This window comes from Apium graveolens, chromosome 6 (assembly GCF_009905375.1).
Source record: "Apium graveolens cultivar Ventura chromosome 6, ASM990537v1, whole genome shotgun sequence".
Classification (NCBI taxonomy): Eukaryota; Viridiplantae; Streptophyta; class Magnoliopsida; order Apiales; family Apiaceae; genus Apium; species Apium graveolens.
Genome location: NC_133652.1, coordinates 79,945,287 through 79,959,094, shown reverse-complemented (window position 1 = coordinate 79,959,094; position 13,808 = coordinate 79,945,287). Strand labels below are relative to the sequence as shown.

The following is a 13,808-nucleotide window of genomic DNA, read 5'->3' as shown; positions in this document are numbered from 1 at the left end:
GATAGTGCCCGACACATATTTTAAGATGAACCAAAAGTATATTTTGATAACTTTTTTTAAAATTTTTCTTAATCTGAATAAAAGTTTAAAAATTCTATTTATATTCAGAAAAATAATTTTTTAAAAAAAATTTATAAAACTATATTTTATATTCATCTTAAAATATGTGCCAAATACTCACTTAGAAAAGATAAAAATTGGGCGGGACTGAGGGAGTATCACTTAGCGGCAGTACTATCAGCATAATTCTTCTCCCCTTCATTCTACTCATTCTTATCGCCATACCTAATCTACCTATGAACAACAGGAGTCAGCATGCGAGGCCCATTTTCTACTGTCACCTTGGGAACAGAAGACAATGCCACTGAATCAGCATTGCCAGAAATCACAAAGATGCTCCTACCACCTGCTGGTTTATCACGAAGATAAAACAAAAAATTGTAATAGTTAGTTTTATCAACAACCTCAAGAATTTCATCCTTACGAAGAGTACGACGTCCAGCATGCTCAGCCTCAAGCCAATACTTGATGGTGAGTTCTTGAATAAAGAACTCAGCATCCTTAGCTAAAAGAACATGAACTTCATTGGCCACCAATTCAACATCGGGATCGACCCTCATGATCTTCTTGATTCGTGAAAAAGGAAATACATGTTTTTATCATGATATGTTTTTTCTTGGCCATTTGTTGACGTTGATAATTCCAGAAAAGAGCATTTATAATCTTGCATTGGTGAGCAATGGCATTGGGGTTGAGTTGAACCAATTGATCACGTGATGAAGATTTCTTAGCATCATTCACTTATTTTGGTTATTTTTTAGAATTGATTGAAGCCATTATGCAGCTGAATTTGAGATTTATTTTCGGGTATTGAGACTAATGAGTAGCTTCAGTACTGAGTAGTGATTTTAGTTTGTGTCAACGACATGGTTTATATAAGGTTTTCAAGCTAAAAAATTGTTGAGCACAATATCGCTTTGATTCAATACTATTGTAAGTTTGTAATTAAATGGTAGGAGTAACTAAAAAGTTCTTTATATAGTTATATCATTAAATAGTAATTAATTTGCTCTAATAGTAATAATCAGTAAATACAATACCTAAGGATATCTACGGGAGTTTTGTGTATTCATCATCTTTCCATCTCTTATTGATTAATTAATTAACTAGAAACTCATATTATTCTTTTTTGGTTTGTCCTCTAATGTTATTTCATTTTTTCTTAAGAAAGTTAGCAAATTAACAAACAATAATGAAAATATAACTTTATTTCTTTAATCCTTTAAAAAATATTTAATGTAATATGAATGAACATAGTACAATATTAAATATTTATTTTCTAAAACCTGTACGCAATATTATTGTTAAATTAATGTATAATTTAATTCTAAACACTATATACCCATTCATTTTAAGATTTGAAAGAGAGAAAACATATATTTATTAGCTTTAATGAAATTGTAGTTGTGCTATTAAATAGTAATCCCCAAATTTCCCTCTCTTGATGTCTGTTATGAGAGAAAATTGATTATAACACTCCGAATTAATCGTGCTTGATTAACTGAATCATCCTTGGTTTTCGGATGAAATGAAGTTATGGTAGCTGCTGAATAGAGGTTCAACAGCTAAGAAAATACTATTTTTGTGTATGAATTTGAACTGAGTTGACAAAGAACCAAGTAAAATGGCCAAGAAATGCCTTCTCGAATCCTACCAAATGTAGTTGGAAGATAATTACAATGGTTACACGTGCCAATGTGTGTAAAAGTGAATCATCGAACCCCTTTGCCAATTGCCTACATACCCTATATATAGAAATCAAGTTCAATGTAGTTCTCTAGGGTCCGACTCCATTCCTTGGCCAATAGTCCACCCTTTTGATAAGCCAAACAAGTTACCACAGTTAATCCAACTGTTTCCAAAAGAGGTGTTGTGTTCAGGTGTGGTTAGACACCTAGATACATGTTTCTATCCATTACCAATACATGGTTCCCATGTATTTATGTGTTTATCCTGTAATTATTCATGTTTATCACATTTTATAGTGATAAAATTCCATTAAAAGTCCATCCCATGCATATAAAAGTTGTTCTTCTTTATTAGTACAATCCTAGCTGAACTCTACATCCGCCAGTCGAGGTAACTATTCCAACCTGTTAAGATATACTGATGCTCCTGCACTAGTACCTTACCATTCCTTCCACCTATCCAGGTGCTTCCAGCACCTCATTAGCCTACAAGGACCTGTTCCTGATGCATCTCAATACCTTCCATAACCATATAAACCTGTCAGCAGCCAAACTGAACCTCTTTATTAGCTAATGTTAGCTCTAGATCCCTACACCTTGATGCAAATACCTTCAGAACCATAATCCTTCAAGCCAAGAACCTCATAAAATTCTTCATTATTCCATACTAATTGGGCCCAATCCATTTATGGGCCTTAAATATAGCCCATGCAAGATTTTGGGTATAACAACTACCCCCGGTTCCTTGCAGTATTGATACAAGAGGAATCAGAATAACCTTTTAACCCACCAACATCACCTATTTAGTCATTTAGAGATACTGCTCTTCAAATGTACCTATAATCCTTTACCTCTTCAGCCCTAGGCTTAACCATAAACTTCAAGAATAACTCTCATGTTCCAGTTTCCTATCTCCCTATAGCTTCTGTCCTAAAATTATTCCATCTATTTACCTATTTAAATAATAACCAAAAAATTGTTTAGGGGAGGTTCAACTAGTCAATACGTCCTTGACGTATGCTCCTTACGAGCCCGTGCACCTACCTCAATGATTCATTTTATTGAACCAAACCCTTTTTAATTACCCATTAACTTCGAAGGTATATTATGGTTTTAAAGGGAGTCAATCACATTAATTCAAAATAATTTGAATTCACGTGAGACTCTCTCTCTTCTCCTTGGAACACGTAACTAGTTGCAACACCTTCCAAAACTTCACTTTTTGACCAACAAGAGGGTGCCACACGTCCTACACCCCTTCAGTTCCTCATACCTATTTACACACCAAGCCTCTTCACCCTTTTCCTTTTTTTCTATACTACTTCTAAGCTGCAAACACCCAAATACACTCTCTTCTTTTTTTGTCGTTTCGAGTCCTCGATGGTGAAGATTCCGGTAGATCCAACTTTCTTCTCTAATTTTCAGCCTCTACTCTGAGATTAAGGTTTTGATTATCTTGTTCCCTTCTCCTACTTGTCCATTCTAATAAAATCTTTTTTATATGCTTCAGAGATTTAAACAGACACATGCATATTAGATTTTTTGTCTATACATGTATTCTCAGTGTTTGATTTGTGTTTCCCAACTATACCACTGTTATGCTTGTGATCGTTGCTTGATATCGTATGTTTCGTTTGAGTTAAGGTGTGGTGATTAAACTCTCAGTCCCCATATATGTTCTATACTTGTTCATCTTCCCATTTATGCACTTATCTTGGTACCACACACTCATATTCATATTTGCACGCACACCAACCACCACATCCGCACTATAGATGCATGCTTAGGCCTAATGACAATTTCATCATGCATGTGTTTTATATCTACGTACTTTTATATTCATGCCATAACTTCACGCTCATTCCTATCTTAACTAGCTCAGGTTGTCCTTGCCTTAAGTGAGCATAAGTACCTAAACATGGTCCTATCATCCATTTATGAGGTCCCGTCACTTTTATCTTTTATTGTATACCTTGTGCCCCCATAACCTGTTTGATCAATTTCCCAAGCGCTAAGCCCATCGCCTTCTTTGTGTAACGCCCAGACCCGAAATTCTCCTTGTTTAGATTACAGTGAACCTATAAGCCATTCTGAGTTATATATGCCCTCTAAGTCCTGTAACTTGGAATTTTGTTTACTTGCACTATAATGGGAATAGGTTCACGGTTGGCTTACTCTACTTTGCACCTTTGCAGATGTCGGGCGAATCCGCAGCTATTAGCTCCCACCACTCATCCATACATGAAAATAAATCTTTGATTGATCTTTCGGACGTTAGCTCCATCCCCTTGAATTGGACCACATCTGAAGAAGCTGAGTCAAATTCCTTTCCCATGACTTATCTGTTCCTATCCAGCTAGCCACCTAGCCACCTGAACCTAATGACCCCAACGACGAGGCTTCAGAAAGTGAGACCAATTCAGTTGCTTCCAAGAACATAGACTTGATTTATGAAAACCTTGACACATCCATGAACGAAGTCAAGCTGGCCAAACTGCTCGCCACCATAAAACCTGGATGTCAGCTTATTGTCCCTGCTAGAGGTGAACATTGTCATAGGTTTGACAACTTTGGACCTGAGAAAGCCATACATGGAGCCGTTATGTCAGTCCATCACTTTAAAATGGGGATATCCATGCCCCTCCACACTTTCCTTGTCAAGGTATTAGAAATATATGATCTCTGCCCTATTCAACTTACCCCAAACTCCTACCTAATGGCTATGTGTATGTATATCTTATATTACACAAAATTCGGTGCCCAACTCACAGCTGATGAATTAGGATATTTTTACCAGTTGAAGCCCTCAAGAAAAGGCTCTAGGAGTTTTTATCTTGTTGGTTGGGGGGTTCATGAAGGTAGGTGTATAGGTGGGAACAGAAAAGGTATTTATGGATGGTAGAATTATGACTGCCCAGCTTATAAGAAAGATTTTAATCTGAACCCAAGTAAGTTTTTATTATCTCCTTCCATACCTTAAGCTTTACTCCAGCCCGTAGGTTCCTTCTAGTTTACTTTTGATAAATGTGTCACCTGTATATATATGTGTAGATACTCCTGTTATTACCACCCTTGAAGGTAAGTAGCTTAGGCGTGCCAAAAAAGCTCTTGTTCTTTTCGCATCCCTTGGTGATGTAACCAGTTTGCTCCCTAAGAAAAACTTGAAAAGATGTAAATTTATTTTAAGTTGTTTAGCAAGTGACGTTGGCACCTCTCAGATCATAGGTCTTTATTTGTGTTCTATCTTTATTTTATGTTGCACTTGCTTTTCCATCTTTTATTATCATTATGCACCTTCGTACCTACTATTTTCTTCACTTGTCTCTATACAGAAATGTCTACCGGTGTTCCCTCCTGCATGAAACATACCATACCTCTTTCAAGATGATGAGAATCCAGGTCCCATTCAGGTAACCCCTATCTCCAGAATTCCTCATTCCTCCTCTACTCAAGACAAATCAGGTTCTTCTTCCAAATGAAAGCTCGCCCTTGTTGCTCCTGAATCAGCCAAAGCTCCACTCTCAAGATCCTCAAAGAAATCAAGAAACGGTGTTGCTTCTGATGAATCAGGGAGGCTCCTATGTTTACTGAGATGCTGCGGAATCAGGTTCCCGAAGAAACCATCACCCAATGGGATAAGATCAAATTTATAGATGCTTCCCCTGTAATCACCCTGGCTAATGCTCAAAGCATATTTATGCATCTGAAGCATGGGGAAAGGATCGCTGAAGTTGCCAGTGTTGATCAAAGATTGGTAGAAGAGGTGTAGCAACTGAAGACCACCCTTAAGGCACGAGATGATGAGAGAAAGAGAGCCGATGAGATGCTAAAGAAGATAAGGAGTTCAGAATCAAAAATCCTCAAGGAAAAAGTCCAGCTCAACAAAACCATCAACACTATGGAACAGGAGAAGGAAAAGATCGCGGATGATCATGCCAGAAAGGTGCATGAGTTGGAGCTGAAGATGACCAAGCTTGAGTCTTCTACGGATGGATTTAAGGCCACTCTTCTTGATGCGAAGAAGGCAATGTACAAACCTGGTTGGGCCAATAGCGCCAAGGATTTCATGAAGTCTATAATAGAGCTATTTCCCGACCTTGACTTGGCAATTCTAGGTGAGGATGCGGCCAAAGATGTCAAGAAGATCAGGAAGGAGAAGGCTGTGGAAGCTGACAAGATAAAATCGGCGACACCTGATGCCATTGATGCCATCGCAGAGATGGCCATTAATGCAACGACCACCCCTTGACTCCTTCGATCATGGTTGAGTATCCTTCCCTTTTAAGAACCTTTTAAAGAAATTTCCCGAACTTAACGGTGCCTTGCACCAATACTTATTATGTATGAGGGTGTGGGCACCTTATAATGCCTCACAAGTTGTAACACTACTAAACCCCCTTTCCCGTACTGGTTGTTTTTTAATTTCAATAACATGCTTTTGGTTCCCTTATGCTTTCATTATTATTTTTCATGAAATGCTAAAGTAAGTAATGTGCATGCGTAACTTAAGGCCCCTAGGACAACATCTAAGTTAGAACCAATATACTTCTTAACCTTTAATCATAGGACTGAGTTGCATATAACTTAGGCTTACCCTATCAACCTATCCTTTATAATAATATCTCAACCTTATACTTACCTAGAACCTGCTTAACAGTCCCATTAGGCCTTACCACTCCTTTAACTTTTAAATGATTTCTACTTATATTATTTCCCTTTAGTCGGTAAGGGCAAACTTAAACCTTAAAACACCCCTTCGCACCTTGCAGGATATGTTTTCTCCAACTTAGGATATTTTACTGTTACCAATGAATGTTTGTCAAAAACTACTTCACCTTTGCACTAATGTCTTTTTCTCAAAATTATCCAGTTAAAGCTACCTTTGATCTCACCTACCCCCTGAGTTACCTGGGTTTCATCATAACATTGATTATAAATACATCTAAATATCTTTTCCTCTAAGCACCCGCTTCCAAGCCTGGTTAACTAGATACAAACGCAACCCTGACTTTTACACTACCCAGTCCTTTTAATATCTAACTTATCCCTAATGAAGCTTCTCAACAGATATCAAGTCAAGATTACAACCTACTTAATACATATTTATACTTACAAGAGCCCGGGTAGCAGTGCTACCCTGTAAGTCCAATCATTTCTTTTATTCCGACATATAATGCTAAAAATAAAGTTAACACATTTTTTTAGCTACTACTTTTTTATACAAAAAATAAACCTACAAATTGATTATGCTTAAACATCCATACTATAAGGTCGATTATTGAGTCTAAATTAAACGAAATGAGAATAATTATGAGGTTCTACTTTATGGTACAAATGCATGCCTGCGACTTTGTTATAACTTATACAATGCTATTTTTCTTTTTAAATAACCTATTAAATGCTAACTTATATCCCAATTCTTATGCAAAGATTCCAACTTAGCATACATTTCTTGAATGGAAATAATTTTCTAACTTAATCATTCTTTTTAAACTGGCTATAATGGCTTCCAATATTCAGGCTCTAACACATAAAAACACCTATCATAATTTTATTAGGAGCATTCATACAATTTGATAGAGCTAACTAGGTGTATTCAAAGTTCTTGACTTAGTGTAAACCAGATTGATATTAATCATATTTTAAAAAGATGCTAAGTCAACGAGGTTCATGCTTTGAGCTTCATATTCGAGGTGCTTCATTATAAAATTACCTCTAGTTGAAGCTACAATATGATCATAACACATATCATTAAATCTAAGCTTGTTTACTCACCATCACTTCCAAAGATTTCTTATAAATTACTGAAATGGTTTTCCTAACATATTTTTAAATCATTTATTAGGTTCTATAATGATTAACCATCTTATTGAATCTACTCTACACATGCGATCATACAACATTAACAAAACAAATTAACATCAAGAAAGGATCAAGATTAGCTCACTTAGCTGTTCTAATACCTTCTATGGTCCTATGACCTCTTTTAATCCTATTCCAACTCCAATTCCTATTCCAAGGTTCATATTCAAACCCGGATTTACATCTTCGTAAGTCCTTGACTTAACAGCATTCCTATAAGCCCCTATTCCCTGTGCAAGTACCTTGCACTCTGACCATACTTATGCAAAATCTCACAGGATCTACACTAGCTCAGCTTCCTTGAGATAGACATGCACCTGTGAAAATCCCATAAACTCGTATTTTTCATACGAACCTATCCATCCAGGTTCACATACCCAAGCAAACTTTATCTAGGAATCGAGTATTTACTCAGATTCATCCTTTTCCCACATATCAATAGACATGTTTTTGTATAAGTAATGGCTTACTATCCAAAGGAATCACGTAGGCTAAAATATTTTGGGTCTTTCCATATATAAACCATACATCCTATGTATAAGCCATACACATTTTGGTATACCAACCATATACCTTCCCATCCAGGCACGTAATTCCTTGCGTACATCCCTCATATTCCAAAAATTATATTTTTTCCAAGATTCCTTTGTGCTTCCATGTAACATCCCGATATTTTTATAATTATTTTTAGTTAAATTACTTTATAATATTAATGAGTTATAATTAAATTGGTTTATGTAAGTTTATTTTTATATTTATAATCGGGATATTATTTTAAGAGTATTAGTTTAAAAACAATAGTAATGATTTTATTAAAAAAGTGAGGGTTTTAATAAAAAAGGGAGAAAGAAGGAAGAAGAGTTAGGGTTTGCATTACTTTCATTTGGGAAGATAAGAGAGAGAGAGAGAGATAGAAGAGAGAAAGAGAAAATAGATAGAGATGAAGATGAACATCAAGAATTTTTTGGACGGTTATGAATTTGGCGTTTGTGAAATTGGGGTTCTTATGATTTGGGGTTCTGAAATCGTTGTTAGCATACTCTATAACTTAGATCTCGAGGTACGGATATCTTTCTCTTCCACTTCGTATTCGTGTTATTATTCAAAATCAATTCTGATTTTTTTCAAAATCTGTATCGGATTCGTTATTTACGTGAATGTCATCATTCTAGACTCCTTGAAACGATATTTCGATTATCTACAACTTTCGTTCTTTGTATTTTTGTTAATTCTGCTCGTAAATAGGTCAAAATATGCATTTTGTGTAATCTGTTGGTTAATTTCTGTTTGTGCGGCCTAACTTCGTAAATTCATATTAAATTGAATATTTGTTCAAATATTATGAGCAATACCATTCTGAAAAGCTCTTTTTGACATCTGACTTTTGCTTTTACATTCCACTGCCATATTCCATAATTCAGATGCCTTAAATTGTAAAATACTGAACTGATTAAGGGCTGATTCTATTCTGCAGTCCGCATTTATTTATTTTCTGAATTCGTTACTTATTCGTTTTTGACTTGCCTTATCATTCTGGAAAGGTCTCTGAATTTTCTACGACTTTCGTGTTTCGCACTTTTCCATTTGAATTCGTCTTTATGCATTAATTTGGAATTCTTTGAAACTGATCAGATTTGAGCTTATCAATAATTAGTGGTTTGTTATGTTATTTTGTTTCGTGTTGTTGGGTTATAGTGTTTTGAGGTTATTTTGATATATTTATATATAATTTTGAAGATGTAAGATATTTGAGTGTGAGATATTTGAGTATTGGTTTTGAGTTATTTATGATATTTGTATGACTTGATATTTGTATGACTTGGGAGTTTGAAAGACATCCGTCGCGAGTGGATAATCTCGTACTTGACACCTCCTATGCGGTGTAATTAAATTATATGGGCGTGTCGCCAAAGTTGTGGGACACGTATAGCCATGGATAGTGTGCGTATAATTTGTCCTTTTAAGTAGCATGTGCTTATTGCCATGCAAGCCCCTGTAAGATATTTGGTAGCATTTGCTTTGTGTTGTGCAAGCCCCTGTAAGTTTTAATGACTACATATTTTCTGGATATCCGAAAATGTAGGATATCCTGTAAGTGTAAGATTGTCTCCCATGTTCGTAAGTAAGCTATTTTGTGTATTATTTTGTAAGTGTGAGAATATGTGTAAGAGTACGTGTAAGGGTATGCTTTCATTGTATCATTATTCTTTCGATTATATTATTTGTGATTATTATGTGTAAGTGATAAGAATATTTGTAAGAGTATGATAAGTTTTGGGTGGTAAGTATTTAGTTTTATTTTGTGAGTTGAGTATTCTTCTTTTTTTTATTGTCCCATTCACCATTATTATTGTGCTTCATTCAGATATTCACTTGTGTTCTTAGCCTCGTCATCTTTTAATCTTTGTTCAGTTATGCTTTGTTTTACATCCGTATATGAGCCTTTCGCTCACTGTCGATCCTTTGTTTGTTTTGTTTTCCCCCGGTAGATTTTCTTAGGTGAACTACTTATGGGAAGAGTGTGAGTTCTAGACTTTGAGGAGTTTGGTCTTTTCTTAGGTTTTTGTTATAGTTTCTTGGTGTCGTTGGAAAATTTAGTTGTATTTTATTTCAATTGTAAGTTATTGGATTTCAGTGAATTTCAGTGTATGGAGTTTTGGTTTGATTTATTATTTCGAGGCACCCTTACTTAGTCGAGTTGTTAAATTCCATGTCATTTATTTGACAAACCAAAACTATTTTGAGGTAGGTATCCTTAGACGCACCTTCACATATATCCATATCCAAGGTACAGAACCTTTATAACATGTACGCATACAAGTCATACATCCAATGATTATAAGAATAATTACCAGAAATTTTAAAATCTACCATATTTTAACAGCCAAAATCATATATTCCATATGGCCACTACCCCTAGTTCTTTATCCTTAATTCATTAAGGTGAAGAACTATAGCAGGCGAACCTTATTGATATAATCCATCCATATATGCATTCAGATTTAACTAAACAACATAAAGCCAAAATATGTGAAGTAAATTTCATTTTTTTTATTCCAAAAAGAGAAAACAGGAAATCTATCGATGAGGTGTACATGCATTAGCCCCCGAGCCTACCAAAGCAATCAGCCATCATACTGAATCTGAACCTATTTTGGCAACTACAACTAATAAGTTGCTTTTATTTTTCTATGCCTGAAAGAGGCCTACTTGCAATAGATATCAAAGAATTTTTAGTGATAATACCTATTAAGGTTCTCAGAATTCCTAGCCCTGGGAATCAGCTTCCCATCCAAATCTGCCAAGTGGTACGTCCTTTCCCACATAATTGTCTTGATGATGTAGGGACCTTTCCAATTAGAACCAAAGACACCATGTCCAGGAGTCCTCATGTTCGACATCATCCTTCTTAACACCAAGTCCCCAACCTTAAAGGTCGAGCTCGAACCTTCTTATCAAAATATTTCCTCGTCCGAAGTTGATAAGCTGCCAACTTTAGCTAGGAATTCTCATGTACCTCTTCCAACAAATCCAGGTACAAATGATGATTAAGCTCATTGTTGTCTGGATCATAATTCTCTCTCCTGAATGAACCTGATCCAATCTCTACAGGTACCATTGCCTCAAACCCACAGGTGAGTCTAAATGGAGATTTACATGTTGTGGTTTGAGGTATGGTGCTATAGGACCATAACACCCTAGGTAGCTCCTCTGGACAACACCCCTTGCTTTCCTCCAATTTTACCTTTAAAGTGTGTTTTATAATCTTGTTAATGGCCTCAGTCTGACCATTACTTTGTGGATAACACACTTCTGAGAACCCTTTCTTTATGTGAAGGTCCTCACATAACTGTTTCATCTCTTTATTGTTAAATTGTTTTCCATTTTCAGAAATGAACTTGTAAGGTACTCCATACCTACATACAATAGCTCTAAACACAAATTCCTTGAGCTTTGCTGCTATAATAGTAGCTAGTGGTTCAGCTTCTGCCCATTTGAAGAAGTAGTCTACTGCAACCACCGCATATTTCACCCCACCTTTTCCTTTAGGAGGCTCCCCAATTAGATCGATCCCTCACATAATGAAGGGCTATGGACTTGTAAGAGTTTTAATGGCACTGTTGGTTTACTGTTGAAGTTGGCATACCTTTGACAGTGATCACAGGACCTTGTGTAAAGGTAACAATCCTTTTGTAAACTAGGCCAATAGTACCCTTGGCGTAGTATCTTATGAGCTAAGAAAGCTCCTTTTGAATGATTACCACATATCCCCTTATGAATTTCTCCCATAATATATTCACATTTCTTCCCTGATATGCACCTCAATAGTGGCTTATTGAATCCCTTTTTGTAGAGAATTCCCTCATAAACCACATACCTAGCAGCTTTTAAACCACATACCTAGCAGCTTTATAGTTTAATTTCCTTTCTTCTTTCTTCCCTTCTGGTAGAATTCCCTTTGTTATGTAGTCATAAATGGGACTCATCCAGGTTCCTTCAACTGTTGTATCAACTCTGGCAGTCTCTATTTTGGGGGTGCTTGGTTGTTGATACACCTCCAACGGGATGACACATAATAGGGTAGCTTCCTTTTGTGAACCCAACTTTGCGAGAGCATTAAAATTTGAATTTTCTAACCTTGGAATCTGCTCCAAATGAACCTCCTTAAATTTGTTCATCAATTCTTGAGAGTACCTCATGTATAAATCTCTCTGTGGACCTCTAGCCTGAAAACCTCCTCGAATGTGCTAGACCACAAGCATTGAATCAATGTAAATATTAAGATTCTCTACCTTCATTTCCAAAGCTAGCTTCAGGCCTGCAATTAGGGCTTCATATTCTATATCATTATTCGTTGTGTAGAAATCAAAATGAATTGCACTTTATAGCTTGTGTCCTTCTAGGCTTAGCAGTACCATACCTACCCCTGCTCCTTTACCATTCAAAGCTCCATCCACATACAAAGTCCACCATTATGAGAAGTTTTTCTCATCCTGAACATTCAGTTTTTGCTGAGGTACACATTAATTTCCTTCCACATAAAAGGTTTTTGGAAATTCTAGAAGGAAATCAGCAAGGGTTAATCCTTTCATAGCTGTTCTTGGCTTGTAATCCACGTCAAATTGACCCAAATATATAGCCCACTTCATCAATTTCCCGGAAGCTTCTGGATTATGAAGAACCTGCCTTAATGGGTATGAGGTACGCACCTCTACCTTATGAGCTTGAAAATACGGCCTGAGTTTTCTAGCTGCACGTATCAAAGTATATGCAAGCTTCTCCATGTTGGTGTATCGAGTCTCAACATCTAATAACCTTTTGCTGACATAGTATACTGGGAACTGAACCTTCCCTTCTTCTCGTATAAAAACTGCACTAATGAAATACTCTGAAACTACCAAATAAAGAATAAGGACCTCTCCTTCCACATGTTTAGGCAACAATGAGGGGCTTCCTGATTGTTGCTTCAACTTCTGAAATGCAGTTTTGCATTCTAAGTTCCATTCAAAATTCTTTTCGTTCGTGGTGAACGCATCTCAATTAAAGCCCTAATTTTTGCAGCATTGTCCTCAATACCTCGATGGTTCACTATGAAACCTAAGAACTTCCCTGATTCAACCCCAAACACACACTTTTGGGGATTAAGCTTCATTCAGAAATTTCTCAAAATGTTGAACATCTCAGATAGGTGTGCTACATGATCAGTTGCAACATTTGATTTTACCAACATGTCACCCACATATACCTCCATTGTTTTTCCAATTTGATTTTTGAACATTCGATTAACCAATCTTTAATAGGTTGCACCTGCGTTCAGTAGCCCAAATGGTATCCTAATATAACTATAGAGACCTATATCCGTTACAAAAGAGGTATGTTCTTCATCCGGCTTGTACATGGGAATCTGGTTGTAACCAGAATATGCATCCATGAAGCTGAGCAAAGCATGTCTAGTTGTAGCATCAACCAACTGGTCTATTCGAGGCAAAGGGAAGTTGTCTTTGGGATATGCCTTGTTAAGATATGTGAAATCCACACAAGTATACCATTTTTCATTTGGTTTCTTCACCAAAATAGGGTTATCAAGCCATTCTAGGTAGTAAGATTCCCTAACCAAACCTGTCTTCAACAACCTGTCCACCTCTTCCTTCAAAGCTGTAGCTCTTTCCCCGCTGTTGCTCTCTTCTTTTGCCTTAC

General features: G+C 36.3%; 2 protein-coding genes across 2 annotated transcripts; both read right to left on the bottom strand.

Moving 5' to 3' along the window:
• Positions 1-290: 290 nt before the first annotated feature.
• LOC141665261 (nuclear transcription factor Y subunit C-1-like) lies at positions 291-620 on the bottom strand. Its single transcript, XM_074471242.1, has one exon. The coding sequence runs from the start codon at positions 618-620 to the stop codon at positions 291-293; it is 330 nt and encodes a 109-aa protein (XP_074327343.1).
• A 10,489-nt stretch (positions 621-11,109) lies between these two features.
• On the bottom strand, positions 11,110-13,362 carry LOC141665260 (uncharacterized). Its single transcript, XM_074471240.1, has 5 exons — positions 13,357-13,362; positions 12,821-13,084; positions 12,012-12,358; positions 11,758-11,837; positions 11,110-11,654 (listed from the first exon to the last, which is right to left on the bottom strand). The coding sequence occupies exons 1-5, from the start codon at positions 13,360-13,362 to the stop codon at positions 11,110-11,112; spliced, it is 1,242 nt and encodes a 413-aa protein (XP_074327341.1).
• Between the last annotated feature and the right edge of the window lie 446 nt (positions 13,363-13,808).